Source organism: Hippoglossus stenolepis, chromosome 7, assembly GCF_022539355.2.
Source record: "Hippoglossus stenolepis isolate QCI-W04-F060 chromosome 7, HSTE1.2, whole genome shotgun sequence".
NCBI lineage: Eukaryota > Metazoa > Chordata > Actinopteri > Pleuronectiformes > Pleuronectidae > Hippoglossus > Hippoglossus stenolepis.
In genome coordinates this window covers 11489930-11510189 of record NC_061489.1, presented here as the reverse complement: position 1 = coordinate 11510189, position 20260 = coordinate 11489930, and the positions used below count along the sequence as shown (strand labels likewise).

Genomic DNA, 20260 nt, shown 5'->3' with positions numbered 1-20260 from the left:
ACTGTCATGATGAAGCAGAAAATGTTCACGTACCCTCATAGATTAGAAAAAAACTGAAAAAGAAGAGAAACTATAAATATGAATCTGTACATTTCAGTAACACAGAAACTCTTGTTCTCTAGGTGACAATATTTATCAGTGCAAATCTCCCAGAATAAGAATAGCCCACAAACGTGTGAGTGTTTTTGTGCCGTGAGTGACAGAATATTGAAATTTAGTTCTGAAAATAGAGTTCAAATTTTTCCTCCCTTTTTATTTCCCATAATTATGGCCCTCAATCAATTGTGGTTCTCGTCCAGAAAGGGAAGTGCAACAGGGGATGACAGAGGCATTTCCTGTGGTCTGGCCTCGCTGTCACTCGCTGCCCCCCCCCCTTGCCTATTTACTGTCATTGTCACCACTGGCAACAGCTGAGCCGTCAGTGGGAAAACACAGGGACTATCCTCTCGTCCAGTGTCTCAACACCAGACACGTTGGCAACCAACTGTTTCACTTCATATGTATGTATATGTAGTACGGGGAAACCAAAAAAAGCCCTCACGTTTGTGTAAGAAAAAACGAAAGATTGTTGCATGTAAATGATCTTGATGAACTATTTGCGTGCAATTTCGACAATGTGCGAAGACCTTTTGTGTCAGCAAAACTGTGCAGTTGTGTGACATTTCACAGCAGGAACTTTAAGAACAAAATGTCTTCAAGGTAAATTTCTCTAAAAGGCAACATGGTTTATGTCCTGCTGTTTGACGCTGTCACATATACTCACTAACGAAAGTTTGAAGAAGGGCCTAAGTAACATTGGTGTATGATGATATGTAAATACAAAATAAAAACTAAAAGTCGAATCTAAATAAAGAAGTTTCCTATATTATTTATTGGAAATTCTCATGTGTAATACAGAGTAGGCTGTGTGTAGTATTGTCACCCATTCATTCATTCATAATTAGATCACATGTGGGCTCACAATGAGTATGTAAGAAAAGACAAAGACAATATTCATAATTCTTTAATTAGCATGTTTTTAAAGTTTTACAGTAGTTATAGTATAATGTGTACTATAGGCTGCTCTTTGATGTTATTTGTTGTGCATTTAACATCTGGGGGAAAGTTGACCCAGGGTTAGCTGACTGTTCCCATTTTTTGGTTGATACATAAATAAACAAATGAAAAAAGTATTGACATAGACTATACTGCTCCTGTACCACCTGTAAATTATGAATTGTTTTCGGGATTGCATGTGAAAGTAAGCAAATTAAATTTGACTGGTAATGCTTCACACGAATATGATTTACTCAACACTCCAATGTATTTGTAAGGTGGTAGAGCTTTTCTTTCAACCACACTTCGACCTGTGGGCACCCATTAGTAAGACAGCTGTATAAACACATAATGGCAGTTGAAATATTATAAAATATGTATTTATGGGATAAATAAAATAGATACAAATGAGGTTTTCAAAAATTTATAAAAATTTGTCCTGTTTATAACTAAAATTAAGTGTGTTATAAACCATTAAATGTTTATACTTATAAATTCTAGATAGGGAGAATGTGTTACCATGACGTTAATGGGGTTTTCTTGAACATGGTACAATAAAACACACTATGGCTACAGATAGCCATAAAGATATAGTTTGTAGTCTATAATAGACTGAAAATATATTGGAATATAATAATTTTATATTATAAGAGACTTTGCTTAGAAAATTGTGGTATAAATAAAGTTACAGGGAAGAAAAAACGACTAAAAAAACAAGTATAGCTTGTATTCAATTATTATTTGCTTCAGTATTTTTTTTAATAGTTTGAATTACGTTATTTCTGAGAACTGATCGTTTTTTTCCCCCGACTTATAAAAAAAAGTCGTAGAAACGACGGACGGTTCTAGCCGGAAGTAGAATCAGCGAGCAGGAAGTAGCTCTCAGCCAATGGGCTTGTGCAAAGCGTCCTAAGCTGACGTCAACCCGGTACCGATGAACGAGCGGCAGCGTTGAGGAGGAGATCCGTGCTGTTTGTAGCCTTGTCCGCCGACCCCCCCCTCAGAGCACCCTGCTTACACCATGCCTTTCGATGTTAGGAGGTGAGTACGGGGCTTCCCCTTCATTGGGCTCGGCTGTGGAGGGACGGTGGCGGGGGTCGGTCAGTCGGTGAGCTGGGCTTTAGCGGATGAATTAACGGCCGGTGAGGAGCGAGTCACATCCGGAGCAGAGCTACCTCACCTCGGGCATGAATGGGCCACATTGTCGCTGGGGGGGTTGGGGGGGGGGCTGCAGGGTAATGGTCCAGCCGCTGGACTGATCCTCAGGTTTGCTCCCAGTTTAGTTCCTGCTCCCGTCTGCGCATGTGCAGAACACGTCCTAATGTTTCCTTATTAGAAGTCACCTCAGGGCACGTTCAGTCGTGACGTCCTGCTTCCGTCTGATTTACTAATCAATAATGATCAATACACACACACACACACGTGTCAAAGCATTCAGACCCAGTACCCTCCAATAAACAGTGGGAGGAATCCGTGCGGGACCAGACACCACAGATCCGTTCAGGTGATCTGCTGGTGTCATGTGCACATGGCTGACAGTCACACCTCCTGTGTGAGGCAGTTGACAGTGTCAACAGAGCACACCCCAGTCAAAATACAGGACAGGATGTTTGCTCTGTGGTCACAGTGACAGATACTGACTGCTGCTATGCCACCGTCTGAATAGTCAAGGACACTCAATCCTCAAATTACACTGCAATCCAATTAACTTCAAATTATAAAGTAATGCCTTATAATTAGTTTTTTATTACTGGGAGTAATTATCTTTCATTGTTTTAGTTCACTGTTTAGTCTGTCTGTTCAGTCTACGAGAATAAAAACTGCCCCAAAAAAGCCAAGTCCAAAATCCAAAGATATTCAGTGTTCAAAGAAAAGCAGCCAATTCTCCCTCGTGTTTAATTCATATTTTATTGTTTATTACTTTTATGTCTTTGACTTGTTATTGTTGCCGATCTTCATCATCAGTGTATTCCTAGGACCTGTGCATCTGCAAACTAAATTTGTGGTTATTATAAAGTTGACGATTCTTTTTGGTGGTTTGACTAATTGATTAATAGACAAATTATTTCCGCCCTATAAAGTAGATTTCTCCTTAAATAAGTTAAGAAGAAGGCAAGAACTGAAACTCCGGTTGGAAATGTGAGTTCTCGTCAGGAAAAATACAGGATTTAGGCCCTTAGTAATTATTAGTTTTTGGTGATTCGCATGATATTCGGTTTAAAATGAATATTTTCTTATTTGTGATCACACATCTGGTTGATGAATTGATTTGTTGACCAGCAAAAAAATACAATATTGATAATAGATTCATCTTAACGTTAGGAACTGACTAATCGGTGCTGAGCGTTTACTTCTTTTAGTTTCCAAAATGAGAATATTTGCTGCTTGTCTCTGTTTTATATCATTGTATATTCTATCATAGATTTATTGATTTAACCATGGTAACTGATAATGAAAACGATAGTCGGCCGTCGATCTCTCAAACTCAAACATTCGCTCTCGATCTTTCCTACAGACCACAGCCGTGTTGCAATAAGCAACTGAATTTAGGAAATGATCTCGTTTCTCTCTAGTGTGATGATGACCTGCGCTTTTCTCACAGTGAATGTGTTCTGAGGTTATCAAAGAGGTCATGTTCTGTTCAGATGCTTCCCTGACCCGATGACCTGATCATACAACACTGATATTACAACACTTGGAACTCGATTGACCAACTAGCCTGTTGTTTCGCCCAGAAACTCACTGGAGAGACCAGGGTGTTAGTCAGCACAATGAGAGTGTGTGACCATATAGGTGAACATAGATTACCCCACACACTCGGGTTGCATGTATTCCCATAATGCTGTAGGGCTGAATACATTGTGTAATTTTAGGATGTCGTGTGTTGAAAGAACAAAAACCCTTAACTATCTTCTGTCTGAAGATAGTCTTTTGTGTTTAGGGTTACTTTAAAGAACTGTATCTAATACAATGTTTTCTATTTTTTTGTTCTTATCTGAATTGTAAGAAAATTTTTAATACCTACTCAACATGTTGTCTGGAAGCAAAGTTTTACATTATTTGCCTCAACTCAATCTCCAATGCTGAAGTGATTATAGAAATCGAATCTTTCTTCTTTTATTATTAAAAATAAAAAATGTACACTATTTTGTTGCAGCCAAAGTGAAACTGTGTTTCTAGCAAAAAATGATTTGTCAGTTTATTGATTAGTCCTTCAACAGAAAAGACTTGTCATCAGCTATTTTGATAAACTTGGTTTGTTTGGTAGAAACTATTTTCTTTTAAAGCTCAGAACTCTATAATCCTTGTTGGGAACTTTCCTGGATTATTTAACAGTTTCATGTAGTGCGGCAGTGACACACATGTTATTGTGTAGTTGAAAATATGGGCTGGACTGAGAGTCAGACCCGTGGTGTTAGATTGTGCTTTTCCTGGACTATTTCCTAAAAAGGTCACAATACTTGGATATGTTAAAACATACTACACAGATAACGATCAGCTTCCAATCATAAGCATAATCTCACTCATAATGCCTGAGCAGCTGCTCTTCTGAATGAATGAGTGAATAACCTAAAGGGTTTTATCCCTAAGTTAAATCGCCCTTCAGATTACATCATCTATTTGGTTTGGCTACACCTGATGATGCTGTGTTTATGAGATGCTGTTAACTTTGAGCCTCAGTAAGGATGCTGTCAGAGCTTTGTCAATAGATGTCACACGATTGAATCCTGACAGTGATCGGTGACTGTTTGTTTGATACCTGACATACGCTGCCGGCAGATGACTTGAACAGAAACCTACAGAGCAGCACACGTGTTACCTTGTGGTGACGGGAGATGATCACATGTGAGAGGACGAAATCTAAACTGTCCGCTAACGTAGAGCAGCACGTTGAACAGATGAAACACTGACTCACTCTGACTCATTTGTGAGATAAGGTTCATTTAGTAAGGACGCCTTCTTTGAAAAGCGGCCGCTGTGCTTTCATTTAATGGTGTCAGATGAGAGATACTGGTACACGGCGTCCTCACCAGTCACAAAACATCTGCGACCTTTCACAGTAGACTGAGCAGTGGGAAGTGACGGAGGGAGATGTGTTGACTGTAATTCAGGAAATTACAAACGTCAGCGTTAGACCGAGAGGTGAACTCTCAAGACTCAACATCAATATTCATGAATACAAAGTGTTCTGAGCGGAGGAAATTAAAGTGAAGCTGAGTTCTTATCGAGCATAAAAATAAGTACCTAAGAGTGTGAGAGGTGTTCATGGACTTTTCAAGTTTACTGGTGTGATCTTCTGAGAAAGTGTGTGTGATTAAATGTAATGTATTTTACAAAATATGAATAGAAAAATCTGTACTGTTTTAATTATGTGGTACAGTACCTAAAATAACTCAGTTAATGTTGTTCTTATTTCACAAAACACATATATATGTTTCTAATATTTTCTTAAAATTTTCTTTCTATAAATTACTTTCTAATATTTCATTTACTTTATTTGTAAATCCTGACATGGAAACTGTGATGAGTCATTTTCGGTGTATGAAGTGTGTGTATCTCTGCTCGTGCACCAGTTCTCAAGGTTTAAACAACAGCAGCAGCAGCGTCGGTGAGACTTCCTCCCCAGTACAACACAGATCTAGTTTCTCAGACGTACCCTGAATATCTACTGTACATCCATCTGAGACTATTTACAGTTCACAAGGATCATCAGATTCCATCTCAGGTCTCGTGACCACATGACTAAGATTTAGTTTTCTCACCCATATGCATGTATATGTTTATGTACTCGTATGGAAAGAGATGACACTCACTGAAAGTGTTTACAACTGGTGGAAAAGCCCTGAAACTGTTTTGAAGAGACATGTTGTCCTTTCTGTAGTCTATCATGTAGTTGACGCTGTGTAAATACGTCACCTCATTGGCTCAACGACATTTCAACAAACAAACCTTTTGTTTCCTTCCTGACCACCCTGACCACATAATGCAGTTTGGAGCATAAACAAAGAGGGTGTACAAAGTTTCGCAAACAACACAGGTCGTGAACCCACGGTCGCCTGGCGAGGATGCAAACTAGCGTTTCAAGGTTTTCACGTAACAGCAGTGCTACATCACTGTGCTCCACCTGTTTGGTTGTCTCAGGAGATCAGTACCGTGGCTGGGTGGAGGGGATGTGAGGAAGGAGACTCGGCCTCTGCACATGAAAGCCCAACATTGAGGAAGTGTGTTACTGTAGAATCTATTCTGATCCCGATACAGGCAACCCCTCCCTGCCCTACATACCCTGCCAGGCCAGCTATTAGCACACAGTGATCTAATACTAATGGGACATGGGTGCAGGAAGTTATAGATGGATGTGAATCTGAGAGAGAGGCAGAGGAGATGAGAGGAAGCTGGCTGAGGTGTTTCGGATCCAAGGATTGCTTGTGTAGTAGATAAAAACAAAAATCAAAACAAGAAGAAGCAGCAGGGTCGAATCTGGACAAGAATTCCCCCACCCCCTGTTTGCATCAGCTGCGATCATTTCTCGAACAGCTCTTGTAAAGAGATGTGTTTTGGAAGGAGAAGTGGAAATGAAGGAGAGAGAGAGGGACTGTGTGAGGGGAAATGAGAAGAGAAGGTGGGTGGCGTTTGTGCAGCCAGCGGTGGAGTTTGGGGTTGAAAACCTTTCACTGCCCAAAAAGGACATGCGCAAGAACTTGTGAACCTAAATAGTTTTGGTGTTGAGTAGTTTTCCCCCCTACTCGGCTCCCCAAATAGGCAACAACAGCATTTCACAAGAGGATAGTTGTCAGGTGGTTACGATCCTCCTCCGCTTCTGATTCACTGATTTGCGCACAATCCCATCTTTTTCTTCACCATCTAAGTTGATGTGAAAATATTCAGTCGAAGATTTAAATGAGGATAAATCTACAGTCGGCTGTCAGACTGAATCCACCTCTGCTCCATTGTCCTGCAAGTTCCACTTCGTGCCAAAGAAAGTTTGAAGTACAGTTGTGTTTATTTTCCTGTGTGTGTGTGTCTTTTCATCTGTGTATGTCTGTGTGTGTTTATGTTGGCTTTTTGTTTTCCTGTGTATATGTTGAGTGTGAGAGACCTTGTTTGGGGGGGGGGAATTACAGAACACACATTCAAAGGAAGAGGTGTAACCGTGTGTGTACATTTTGGGCAGTCCTCACTTTCTGAACTATTTCTAAAGGGCTGTTTCAGGGTTAAGATTTTGTTTTAGGGTCAAGTTTAGGTTAGGGTTTTGGTAAGGGTTAGGATTAGACACATAGTTTTGATGGTTAAGGTTAGGGTAAGGTTCTAGGGAATGCATTATGCCTATGAATGTCCTCACTAAGATAGATGTACAAACGTGTGTGTTGCAGCTGGCTGTCTGGACCTGTTATGTGTAATGGCGGTGGTCCACAGCTAACATTCCACCAGTCTTCTGTAATATTGCAAAGCCTGACGGGTACAGAGTGTGCTCCTTTTCTCAGCACGTAGTGTTTACATTTGCTATTTTTCTTCTCACTCCTCCTCTCCTTCTTTTTTCATTGTTTCTCTTTCTCCCCCTCTCTCCTCAGATTCGATATCTACAGGAAGGTGCCCAAAGATCTCACCCAGCCCACATACACAGGAGCTTTCAGTGAGTAGTTCTTCACACTGTTCAGGCCAAAAATACGAGGCTCTGTGTTTGGTTCTCTTTTGATGTGTTGATGAATCTGAATGTTTAAAAAGTCTGAGTCGTCCAATTGCCCACATATGTACTTGAAATCTGTATGATGCGTCTTCAAAGAAAGTTCAATTAAATGTACAACAATGTGCAAAATTGTTAGTGTACATTTATTTTAATACAGTCCTACTTCTGTCACTAACTTAAACCATGCTTATTTTCTCTTCTTGCTAAAGAAAGTCGACGGTCCCAGTGGACGATTAGCTTAGCTTTACATAAAGACCGAAAAAAGAGAAACAACTAAACCTGAGTCGGTCCAAAGCGAAAGAACTCCACAAAATGCAAAATAGTAATTTTTGTGTCATTAAAATTGTTATTTTTTATTTTGTACAGATTAAACAAACTAAATGTGATGTATTGGTGAGTGTTTGTTGTGCTGGTGATCATAGTTAACACGCTTCTGGCTCTATAGTTTCATGCTAGAGCACAATTAGTCATTTTTACAATTGATTCATTCATTTTTTTTTCTCATCTAACTGTGTGCAAGAAACAAATAAACATGTATAAAATATGTCTAACAATATTAAAATTCAGCTTTTAGGGGCAATGCTAACACCTTTTTGTTTTAAAGTATTTTTTATTTATACCAAAACAGCCCAAAAAGTATTTCAATAATATTTTTATTAAAATAAAATAAAAAATATAATCTTTTCAAAATCATCCTCAAAGCTAAGTTTGTGTTTTAATCAACTGATAGTTATGTGTCATGTCACAATTTACTTTATCCTAAACCCAGTGGCTCCTCCTTGTGACCCAGCAATGAACTGGTACGGTTGTTTCATACATATTTTTAATATGTTGTGTTCATTAGAATGTAGATAGATTAGAGGTACCAGCCCCTACTTAAGTGTTGTGGATGTTTCAAGGAGCAGTTTGTGAAAGGGAGGAGACACCGGCTGTACTTCAAGTACCTGCCTGTCCTGGTGCAGTGCTCCATCCTCACAGAGTCAGTCAGTACTGATCAGTACCTGTTACGAGTATGGTAGGAATGTTAATGACTGCGCTCTTTCATAGCCACAGGCACCTGAGAAGTCATCAGTGGAAATCTGAATGGTTTTTCCTGTCAGGTCATGTGTTTCCTGCTTGTCACCAACAAGTCATTGTGTAATCAGGGATGGTATTGATTATTCACTGTTTAATAGGATACAAAACACCCGATGACACACTTTGTGCTCCTCTGTAATTCTTCAGCTTGGGTTACTCATTGGTCGGCTGATGACAGCTTGGAACACAATGTCAGAACCAAGCTGATGACAGACTGCACAAACAATAGTGAGCAGTGTTTTACAGACTCCTAACACCTTTTGTGGATGAGAGGGAAGAGAATGAATTTGCTAAAGATATACACACGGTGTCCACCCATGAGGAAGTGGATGGAAGTTTCTTCCTGCATCCAGTCCACTCCCTTCCTGTCTCCATCCTCTGTCTAGGGGTGAGCGCATTCGGTGGATTTGGATGTCGGGCGACTGTTATTTCTTCGTCCCCGGCAGCTCCACTAACATTTTGATTTGCGTGGTTCAGGGGCAACCAGAAGCAGACTCCCCCTTTTCACAAAAGGCCAAATATTTGACCTGGTCTGCTTTTGTTATTGTGCTTTATGGTCACATTCCTTTGGGTTTAGTTTAAAAGTATTTACTTTGAACAATACCTCTGGTCTTTTGCTCCCTGTGGTTTTCCGGAGCCCCTCTCGCTGTGGACATGACACAAGCAACGTGTTGTTTGATGACGATAACAAATGATTTGTAATATTTTTCTTATTTGTAAAAAAAAAAAATTGTGCTGTGAGGGGGAAAATAAGTTTCGGGCAGAACTAAAATTACGAGAACATCTGATTACGGCAATGTGCTAGTTTTGTATGTCACAGACTGATTAATGCTGTTACGCTATATCCTTTTCATTGTGTCACAGCCTTGAGAAAACAAGCTTATGTTGAAATGAACCTTTGAGCCGGTTTCATCTCACGTGTGGGATGGCTTAAATTGAACTTGAATAAAAACAACACTCATTTACTTATTAGCAGCCCTTCACACTCATATTTAGTAATCCCCTTCCATTATTTCACCCTGTGAAGCCCATGGAGCTGTTGATGAACTTGAAGTGGTGACCTGTGTGTGTGTCATAGTGACACTCCCTATTGTTTGTTGGTTAAACATTACTTTCTGCAAAGCCTCTGCAAACCGCAGGTTTGGCTGTGACGCCCTGGCAACCACAAGGTCACGTGACTGTGTGATCCTAGGAGACAGTCGTCATGTAAACATGCCTCTCGTGCTGAGTGAGGGCTTTCTGACTGACACTCTCGCCATACCAGATAAACCACAGTTGCTCAGACACAGATCATCTCCTTCCATATTTATATCCGTAAACACGTAACTGTTTTTTTATGAGGCATATGCTTGATTACTTTGACACAGGAAATGAAACCGACAACATGGCTACTTCTTTTTTCAAACTCAGACTTCATCTTGGCTCAGACTGAATAAAAATACCTAATATTTAAAGTTAATATTCCTCATGTGGTTCCTTTCAATTTTTTTGTAAACACCTCACTATGGAGCTTCTCTGATGGAGCCATTTTTGGTTTGGGTGATTGTGTGAACATTTTTCTGAGGAAACTCAGACAGAGCTGTTTGTAGGACGTTCGTGGCATGAGCTCACCTCTCTTGAAGTGGATATGGTGTCATGGCTGCCTGTTGTGCTGGTATTTAATGTGTAATTAGTGTAGGAGGATCCTTTAAAACCTGAGTAATGGCAGCTTTAACACCACCAGTAAAACAGCTATTAAGGAAAAAATGTTGGTTGCTGTGATTTCATTAATGTCAGTATCTTAGCTCAGCCATTCCTAAAGGCTGGAGGAGCTTCTTGCATCAGTCCTTGAAATTTGAGATGAATGCGAAAGACGTCCCATCCGTAAGCTCAGCTGTGACTTTGAGTTTAAACAAGATGTCAATCTAACTCTCTGCCTCTTTGTCCACAGTTTCCATTCTCTGCTGCGTCTTCATACTTTTCCTGTTCCTGTCTGAGCTGACGGGATACATAGCCACTGAAATGTAGGTATTGCACAATCACACCCCTCCCAGCAACCATGTATCTCACAATATCCTGTAGCAGTCTTACAGTCAAATAGAGAGTCCCCCCCCCCTGTTGCCACAAAGACACAGGACCTACTGTAGACAGGACAGGAACTTCATCACAAATGTTATTGCCCACATTATGGTGTACTCTGTTGTAACCAATGAATGGGGTCAATTTTCTTACAGGAAATTGGCTTTGTGTATGCGTCAACCTCCCGGCGATGTGTAATAAGGGATGAGTTTGGGAGAGTGTGACAGAAAGGAAATTACCCTGACAGAGATACACTAATGTTCTCTCCTCTCAGTAGAACAGAAAATTAATCCTTGACTGTTTAGTGTCAACATGTTCTCTGTGCAGGAGATTGACTCATTCTTATTATAATTGACTTTTTTGTTACCCCACTTCACAGTAGGAGTTCGGTTCCAGCTCATCTAACCTTTCTCTCCTTTCTCTCCATCCCAGTGTAAATGAACTGTATGTGGATGATCCTGATAAAGACAGTGGTGGGAAGATAGATGTGAGTTTAAACATCAGTTTGCCAAACTTACACTGTGATTGTGAGTATATATACATATACAACTCTCTACGTTACACTTCCCTTTTGTTTGTTTATCTTTCTCTCACTGTTCATGTCCTTTTTTCCTGTTTCTTTCCCCTTATCAGACACTTGCACTCCCTCATCATTAAACACAGCATATTAAATGATGATCTCAAGACTCAATGCTACTTAGCCCCAGTTCAGACCTGGTATCAACATCTGTCCTCAGAGATTCGATCACAAGTTGATAGTGTTATGTTTGTCCATTCACACAGTTAAAATGTGTCCTGAATGTGTCTCTTGTGACCACTTTCCTTCGTGTTTGCGAAGATCAAATTATGTTGTTTTTACCCCAGTCTGAGGTTTTAGATGTGTCAGTAATCAATGGTTTTTTTGTGGCCCATGAAGTATTTGCCTTCACACGGCAAAAAGAATGTGGCCATACGCGTCCCAGACCACGTCCAAATGTGGTGCGAGGCCAGTTTTTAGACCTGGTATTAACATCCGTCCTGAGAGATCTGACCGCAAGTGGACAACATTTATATCATCTCTTCATACCTGGCATTTAAATGTGTCTCCTCCTGTGACCACTGGTGATCTGATCTCACTTCCCTGCTCTGTATGCAAATATTTACATACGTCATTTGTGTTCACGAAGACCAAATTATGTTCTTTTCCCCCAGTCTGAGTTTACAGATGTGTCTGTTGACAGTCTGTGTGAGAGAGAGAGAGAGAGAGAGAGAGAGAGAGAGAGAGAGAGAGAGAGAGAGAGAGAGAGAGAGAGAGAGAGAGAGAGAGAGAGAGAGAGAGAGAGAGAGAGAGAGAGAGAATGCGCACAGCTATGAAGAAAGAGTTAACCAATTTAAGAAAAGCGTCAGTCATTTTGTGGTGATCAGTGTTGATATTGTGGCTACAAACAAACTAACGTATGAACACTAAGGAGAGTCAGAAACCTCAGCTTCGTGGGCGGTCCTTCACATGTTGTCCAGGGCGCTTTGTGATTGGATCTCAGGCATTGAGGACACATTTGGCTGTGTTCACACCTGACTGGGGCGGCTGTGTCGGGGGTAGAGCGGTCGTCCTCTAACAAGAAGGTCGGCGGTATCGATCCTAGTCTTGCAAAATATAGATGCACTGTATGAATGTGTGTGTGAATGGCAATGAACTGTACAGTAAAGCGCTTTGAGTGGTCATCAAGACTAGAAAAGCTCGATATAAATACAGACCATTTAATTTAACTTGCATGTGATCGGATCCCTCAGGACGTATTTTAATACCAGGTCTGCACCGGGTTACACAACACAACACCAAACCTCTGCTGCTTCACAGCTGCGATCTGAGTTTGTCATAAAGTTGCCTCTGTTGGCTCTGGTTCTGTCCCTCGATGTCAGAGCAGTGGGCAGGCCGCTTCAAAATGAGCCAGGACGGAGAGCGGCCACGTGTTATTTTGCTCATCATGACACCCTGCAGAAACTATGCCCAATGACAAACCAAACACGCACACACTCCACATCCATGCGTTCACACCGGTGAGGCTCGGGCAGCGTCCGCTCATTCAGTTCGAACGATATCCAAAAATGGCAAAGCCAATAAATGCTTGTGTGAAAAATGAAGTCCAGATTTGAGCGCGTGAGGCTGCGGCATGCAGACACACAGCTGTTGGCCATGTGTTTAGACAAGCTGGCTCATGGCATGCCTAAACAAAAGGCCGTCCCCCCGCTGTTTCCAATTGAAGCCCTTGATGATTGTGTGTATGGTGGTTTTGTTTATTTGCAGAATTTAAACTTCTTTTTTTGCAGAAATGCGGGGCCTTCTTAAAAACCGGCCCAAACACGTTAGTCCGACCAAAGTGCAGCTGCATGTAATGAGCTCCTCAACCCGTCGCCCTGCGAGTTAATATTGTACATCGGTTCCTTTTCCAGGCCTCCACACACTTTGTCGTCAATTACAAATTTACTTGAGAGAGAGAGAGAGAGAAATCATTATCATCATGGAAAAGCTGGTGTTATTTATGTGCTCTGCTCTGCTGCGCTGTTCCAAAGTTAAACACCATCTTCCTCCACTGACCTTTACAGGGTTGCCAGGTCTTGATTTGTGACTTCATGGAAAAGCAGAACCGCGTGTAATACGCTTATAATAATTCCCCCCCCACCCCACCCACTCACTTTACACAAACTCCCTTCCAGTTCTAAAGTCTTAAAAAGGAGAAACAAGCAGCTCTCACACTCACTCTGTTCCAACTTCACTTACATTCATTCGCCCCCACTGTATTTTGAGATCTAGATTGATGGCATGGGGGGTGAGGTGGGTCAAATTTGTCTTGAATGTCAAAGGTCAGACAGACGCCATGTGGAGGTTTTAGCACAGATCCAGCAGACCCCCCCCCCCCACTCCACTCTCGCCAACACACAGCTCAGGCTAGCCTCTGAAAACCAGCCGCTGTCAGTGTGCCAGTGCACAGCGGCGTGCAAGGGGGGTGGGGGTGGGGGGCTCGGTGGAGTCTAGATGGAAAAACACAGACAGCGAGGGGGGGTCTGTTTGGACTCTGTGTGTTTACTCTCTGCGCCACACTCTGCAGTCATATTGAGGATTTCTCTCTTAATCTTTCTCTTTCTCTGTTGATAAAAATGTGACTGTTTGCTTATTGAATGTAAACAAAAAGGCAAATGATATTCTCATCATCACTAAATCATAAATTTATTTAATTAACAGATGAATAGTTTAAACTATTAAGAGTCACGAGATGGTGACTTCTTTGATCTGACAAACATTCTGTCATCGTGTTTGTTTTGACGTTAATGCTTAATTTTGTGACTGTGAGCACTTATGATTTAGTCTTATGATTTCATTTTTCTTTTTTTTATTGCAATGTACTCCAAGATGGAAACTGAGGAAAGTGACAAATGTTCGGTTTCGACCTGAAACAATAAACTAAATTGTTTATTAAGAAAATAATTAAACATTCTCTAGTTTCTGCTTCTCTAATGTGGACTATTTGCTTCTTTTCTGTTTTATATCGTTGTAAAGTCATTTTGAACTGGTGATTGGATAAAACAGTGTTTTCTGACATATTCAGAATAAAATAATCTCTAAAGTTATTTGAGAATATTAACAATAGATTCATCAATAATAAATAAGTTGTTAGTTGCAGTTCTAATTTGGAATTTTTGCAACATGAGATTTGCAAAAATGAGGGATTTATCTATTTTCTGAAACATTATTAACATATTTAGTTTTATTAGTTCACTAATGGACTAATTTCAGTAAAATAAAGTTTGAATCCGGCAGAGGAAACTGTTTGATATTTTATTTCATTTTCATTTTCATTTTCATTCTTATTCATTATATCATTTTCTTCCTTGTCTCTCTCATTTCTTGAAGTGGTGGGTCTGGACATCCAGGATGAGATGGGCCGCCATGAGGTCGGTCACATAGACAACTCGATGAAGCTCCCTCTCAACCAGGGGGACGGTTGTCGCTTTGAGGGAGAGTTCACCATCAACAAAGTAAGTCTTCACCACATAAGTGCAGAAGAAGAAGTACAACGGCCGCCACGTTGTACCAGAGGCTTAAAATTATCAGATTTTGAGGAAAGTTATCAGATGCAAATCATATCCGAGAGAAAAAAAATACTTTAATATAGACACAAATAAATTGATCTTACATTTGTGAGAGAGTTTAAGCTCGACCTCTGCATCGCTGTCTCCATCGCCTACATCATCCACCAAACATGATTGATGTTGAGTGAGAGAAGAGACGCATGGTCCATATTCACGTTGATCAATACAACAAGAATGCATAAACACAGAAGTAGGATCTATATTTTACCACACTGATTATTATAACTCCTAATACTGTCACTAAGATATTAAATTATCGTATACTATGGGAATTTTGGCATTATTGAATGTACAGAGGGAAAGATTATCGTACAAAAACTAAATTCATCTGGCAACGCTGCGGCCACACACGAAATGGCAACAGTCTAACTTTTGTGCAGTAATTACAATATAATTAATCAAATAGGGGACCTAAGCACTAGGACTACATGATGTGTATTTGTCTTGGACTTGAGTTAAACATAGGGGCTGATTCCCCCCCCCTCCGGTCTGAGACAAATGAGGCCGACCTGCTTCCTCCTCTTGCTAAATTGAGTTATGTTAAATGGAAGAGCTCAGAGACTCAGTTACATCTGACGGCACACTCAAGTGTGTCCCACCAACACTTTGTGCGTCAGTCTTTCCAGTGCATTTAAAATGATTAACCCAGCAGATGTACACTCAACACTCTTGCCCATGGAATAATATGTGAAACGTGTTAAAGTGGGTGGATTTGTCTTCCGGAGGCACGGACCATTTAGTTTCCAACCAGGTGTGTGCGTGCATGTGGGTCCTCCTGCTTGGTCATTAGTTAACTAAATGTATTGTAGGTTCCCCGTGCTGTTAACCACACGTCCGTCTGTCCCCAGGTACCAGGAAACTTCCACGTTTCGACGCACAGCGCCACAGCGCAGCCCCAAAGCCCCGACATGACCCACTCCATCCACAAGCTGGCATTTGGGGAAAAGCTTCAGGTCGGGTCACAGAACCAAACCCCACCTAGAGCGTTTGATAAGATCTGCAGTAACGAGACTAAACGCACGTCTCCTCCCTCTCTGTTGTCACACAGGTACAAAAAGTGCAAGGAGCCTTCAACGCGCTGGGAGGGGCTGACAAGCTCTCGTCTAATCGTATGTACACGCGCCGCACACCGTACTCATCAGAACCTCTGTGTGACATTTATGTAAGGCTGCTGGAGTGCTGCAAAGAAATGAGACACCTAGTGGACGGCAATTGTAACCAAACCGAGTGGGAGCCTGATTCACACAGCTGACACTGCATCTCAGATAGACAGACTCCAGCCAGTTGCGTCATGATCACATCTACATCCATTTTTGGACACTGAAGCAGCATTTTTGTTATTGAAATAACTCTGTTTCCCCTGCAGCTCTGGCCTCACATGACTACATACTGAAGATTGTTCCAACAGTGTACGAAGACCTCACGGGCAGACAGAGGTTCTCCTACCAGTACACCGTAGCCAACAAGGTGCTGCCTCCCTGATCTTTCCATCCTTCCCATTAGATCATATCCTTATGTCATGATGTTTTTTTTCTTATCATGGAACCGCAGTGACCATCCCAACATATGGCTCAAGCCGCTTTTGCCGCGTTAACTAATGCGCTCACCTGGAAGTGAAAGCTCACCCCTAGTGACTGGATAGGTTTCCTAGTTGTCAACAAACCATAAACACACTTCCTAGAACTGTGTTGACTGACAGCTGAGTTTGGGGTTTGAAGTAACAACAGCGCAGGTCAGCTGTGAAGCAGGGCGGACGAGGGCCTGAGCTAAATATTCCAAAATCTCATCGCCAGCGTCAATAAAGGTCCAGCTGAGACGCATCGGGGCCTGGACCTCAACAGCAGTTTTCTTTTCCATGCTGAATTTATTTTCATTTGTACTATCATTTGGTATTGTTTATCAGAATTTGGATTCGTAACAACCGGGACTGCCCCGTCATCACATCACGGAACTGTTACTCACAGCACACTGTAGCCTCCTCCTTCTTACTTCATCTGGGTCTGAGATGTTTCAGTTGAACACTCATTTGTGCGTAATCGTTCAGGATCTTTGTGTGACTTTTCTCAAAACCAGTACTCTAATGACTCATAAGCACCACTGCCACCCATAGAGATAAAAATGAAGATATTGATTGCTCTAAATCGATTTTTTTTAAACCTAGTGGGAGTAACTGCTGCACTGTTTAATAAATCCAGGCTTTAAAACATTTAAAGATTTATAACCAGTCTCTTTTCCCATCCCTCACAGGAATATGTAGCTTATAGCCACACAGGCAGGATCATCCCCGCCATCTGGTTCAGATACGACCTCAGTCCAATCACAGTCAAGTACACAGAGAGGAGGCAGCCCTTCTACCGCTTCGTCACAACAGTGAGTGGATTCACCTTCTTGCCAGAAACTAAAATCTGTGGCCAAAACCACTAAAATTTTAAAACTTTTGAAGTCTTAAAAACTAAAGGTGAGGATTTGGGGTTGAAAACACTGAAGCTTTTCTATATTATTCTGTATTTTACCCTGGCTTCTCTTTGCTGGTTGGTCCAGACTGAAATATCACTTCATTGTGTTGATCACCATGAAAGTTGGTAGATGATCATGGTGCCCGTGATGAACGCTGTTTTTCCTCTCCACCATCAAGTTAAACAAATAATACTTTGGCTTTTGACCAGATACCTTGAAAACAAACATGGCAAACATACCTGCTAACCATCATTCTTAGAATTTGCTTGTTGGTTTATGTACAGCCTCACTGAGCTGCTAGCAGTTCAGCTGTAGACTTGTATTGTTCCATTATGTGGAACAGACGTTTATAACTATCACCTTTATGCAGTTCCCCTTTAACGTGTTTTGCTCCTTTCCTTTCAGTGTCTCACTTTTGGTTTGTGCTCTCATCAGCTGATAGAAGCAACTTTAACAATCAACTATTTTCTGAAAACATCAAACAACTTTGTCTTACTACAATTAAATGTGAACTTTTTCACTTCTCACATTTGCGTACATTTTTTTAATGTTTGTTTTTCTTTCCTGGTCCCCTGAAAGATCTTTTTTAGGATCACAGATTGGAACAAATAAGAGTTGGATCAGAATATCGCTACCTGCAAAGTAAAATAGGGTGAAATTGGTATAAAAACAGCTAGCTGCAGGAAATTTGAAGTCTTAATCACCTTTTAAAACTTATTCAATTCTATATTTTCTCTTTGTTTTTTGAATTCCTCTTATATGACTCACCTCCCTACCTGACCCTGTGTGTTTTGGAATTTTTTGGCAAAACCACCACATCAGGAAAGTATCTTGCTGACTGATAATGCGGTTGACACACATGTTATTTGTGTTATTTTAGTGTCGTTTAATTATATCATGACTTAAGATATCATGGGTCGGAGATGACTGTGCTTTGTAATGTGATTATGAGTCATGGTTAAAGATTGTGAGTCAAGCTGTGACAGAGCTCTGCTGAATTCCAGCACATTCTGAGTTGTGAGTGTAAAGTATTGTTATGATTAAAACCAGCTGATATTGAGCCGTTTGTAACCAGAAAGGAAAACGTGGAGCTTTTAAACCTCGACACTGACGGACTGATTTGTTTTTCTGCAGATCTGTGCCATTGTTGGAGGGACGTTCACAGTGGCGGGCATCATCGACTCCTGTATATTCACCGCTTCGGAGGCCTGGAAGAAGATCCAGATCGGGAAAATGTCATGAGGATCGCTCCCCACTTCCCCCGACACGTCTTATTTATAAGTGCAAAGTTGCTAGCCTGTTAGCTAAATCCAGTCCTGCCTGAACCAACTTCCTCGGGGGGGAGATGATATCAATGTGACCAATGAAGGGGCTCCGGCACTCGATGTAACTACCAGGCTACACGCCACCGCTGCATCTCAGTTACTGCAGCTCCTTTCCATCTGCTCCACTGACGTGTGGACGCCGACTATCACATGTCCGCTTCCTGTGTTTCCAGAGCCAGGAGAGGAGAGGAGAGCTTTTGTTACTGTGGAGATGAAGTCTTAAGTATCTCGTGTCAGGGTTCAAGCAGAATGGGTGTTTTTGACGGCTGATATATTTTTAGAATGAAGGTGCTGGGATTTGTACTGACGGTCAATGTTTCAAATATGATCAAGAAGCGTGTGACAACAATCTGCGCAACATGGCTTCAATCATGTTCAATTCAATGATTTATAGATTAAAAAAGGGGGTGAAATCAAAATCTACTAGTTACTATTTTCTACTTTCGGCCCGAACTATTGTTCAACTTGAATCTCACTTTAACTGTGCTGCATTAATTCTCCCAGTACTGCAGAAAGGGACTGATTATTTGAAGGAAGTGTTGTTTTTTTGTAAAACTGTACCTGTACCACAAAACTACATGACATGAGATTGATTTCATCCATCCGGTCCTTTTATTTCTTGTAATTAAAACTGTGCCTTTAGGTTTACTGCTCCATCTTAGAGGATTATGATCCCCTCTTATTAGCCTGTTTCAGTGACTGCCACTAAAACCAGTGTTTTTCTTTCCTTCATGTTAAAGCTACTGTATCTGTAGTTTCTTGAGATCATAGATTTCTTCTTATTCCATTTATACCTGATATTTCATCAATGCTGTTCAAGGTCCTAGTTTTGAATTTGTCCATTTCATTTCATTTTTTGGAAAAAATTTGAGTAAATATAAATTGTTTTGCTGAGATAAATGTAATTTTTTTACAAGGTAAATGAACCTGTTACTGAGTTATTCAATGAAATGTGGAGGTTTGGTTCTGTAAGGAGAGTATACAAGGCCAGATGTTTGTTTTTTTCCTCTTGAGTCATTATATTTTTGTTATTTTTCTACTACTGTCAGCACAGCTTTTCTGATCAAGGACGGTGATAAGCCCTCAGAACTGGTCTTTCTACTACAAAGGTCATCCATTTCTTGTTCTGTCTCAAATGACTGTAACGCTATGTGTCCCTCAAGTAAAGGTACCATAGAAGACAATGACTGTTGTGCACTTTATTCCTTTAAACTTTCTCTTTTACTCAAAGAAGGATCTGTTTTAACAATCTGAAAGGGATTCAAACTTTTGTCCTTTCCCTTCGTATTTTCATGACCGTTTACAAACTGTCTCCAGGTTCCCTGAAAACAACAATCATTCACAGAAACTGAAAATGGAAAGTTGACCATCACACGAACGCAGCTATATTGGCTGTAATTGTGTTTGCATGAAGTGGACTTTGCTCTCGTGATGCTGCTCATTTCCACAACCTGCGGCTTGTCAGTTGTGATGTGAGCGCGTAAAAGGTTGTTAA

At 40.9% G+C, this 20260-nt stretch overlaps 1 protein-coding gene across 2 annotated transcripts; it reads left to right on the top strand.

Annotated features, from left to right (window-relative positions):
- Positions 1-1917: 1917 nt before the first annotated feature.
- Positions 1918-19949, top strand: ergic1 (endoplasmic reticulum-golgi intermediate compartment 1). 2 transcript variants are annotated; one of them, XM_035160846.1, is made up of 10 exons: positions 1918-2076; positions 7605-7666; positions 10728-10800; positions 11288-11382; positions 14745-14869; positions 15832-15936; positions 16032-16092; positions 16350-16450; positions 17231-17353; positions 18575-19949. In XM_035160846.1, the coding sequence occupies exons 1-10, from the start codon at positions 2057-2059 to the stop codon at positions 18680-18682; spliced, it is 873 nt and encodes a 290-aa protein (XP_035016737.1). In that variant the 5' UTR covers positions 1918-2056; the 3' UTR covers positions 18683-19949. The 2 variants fall into 2 exon arrangements, with proteins under 2 accessions (XP_035016737.1, XP_035016736.1); XM_035160845.2 differs by lacking the exon at positions 1918-2076 and adding an exon at positions 6332-6655.
- The last annotated feature ends 311 nt before the right edge of the window (positions 19950-20260 follow it).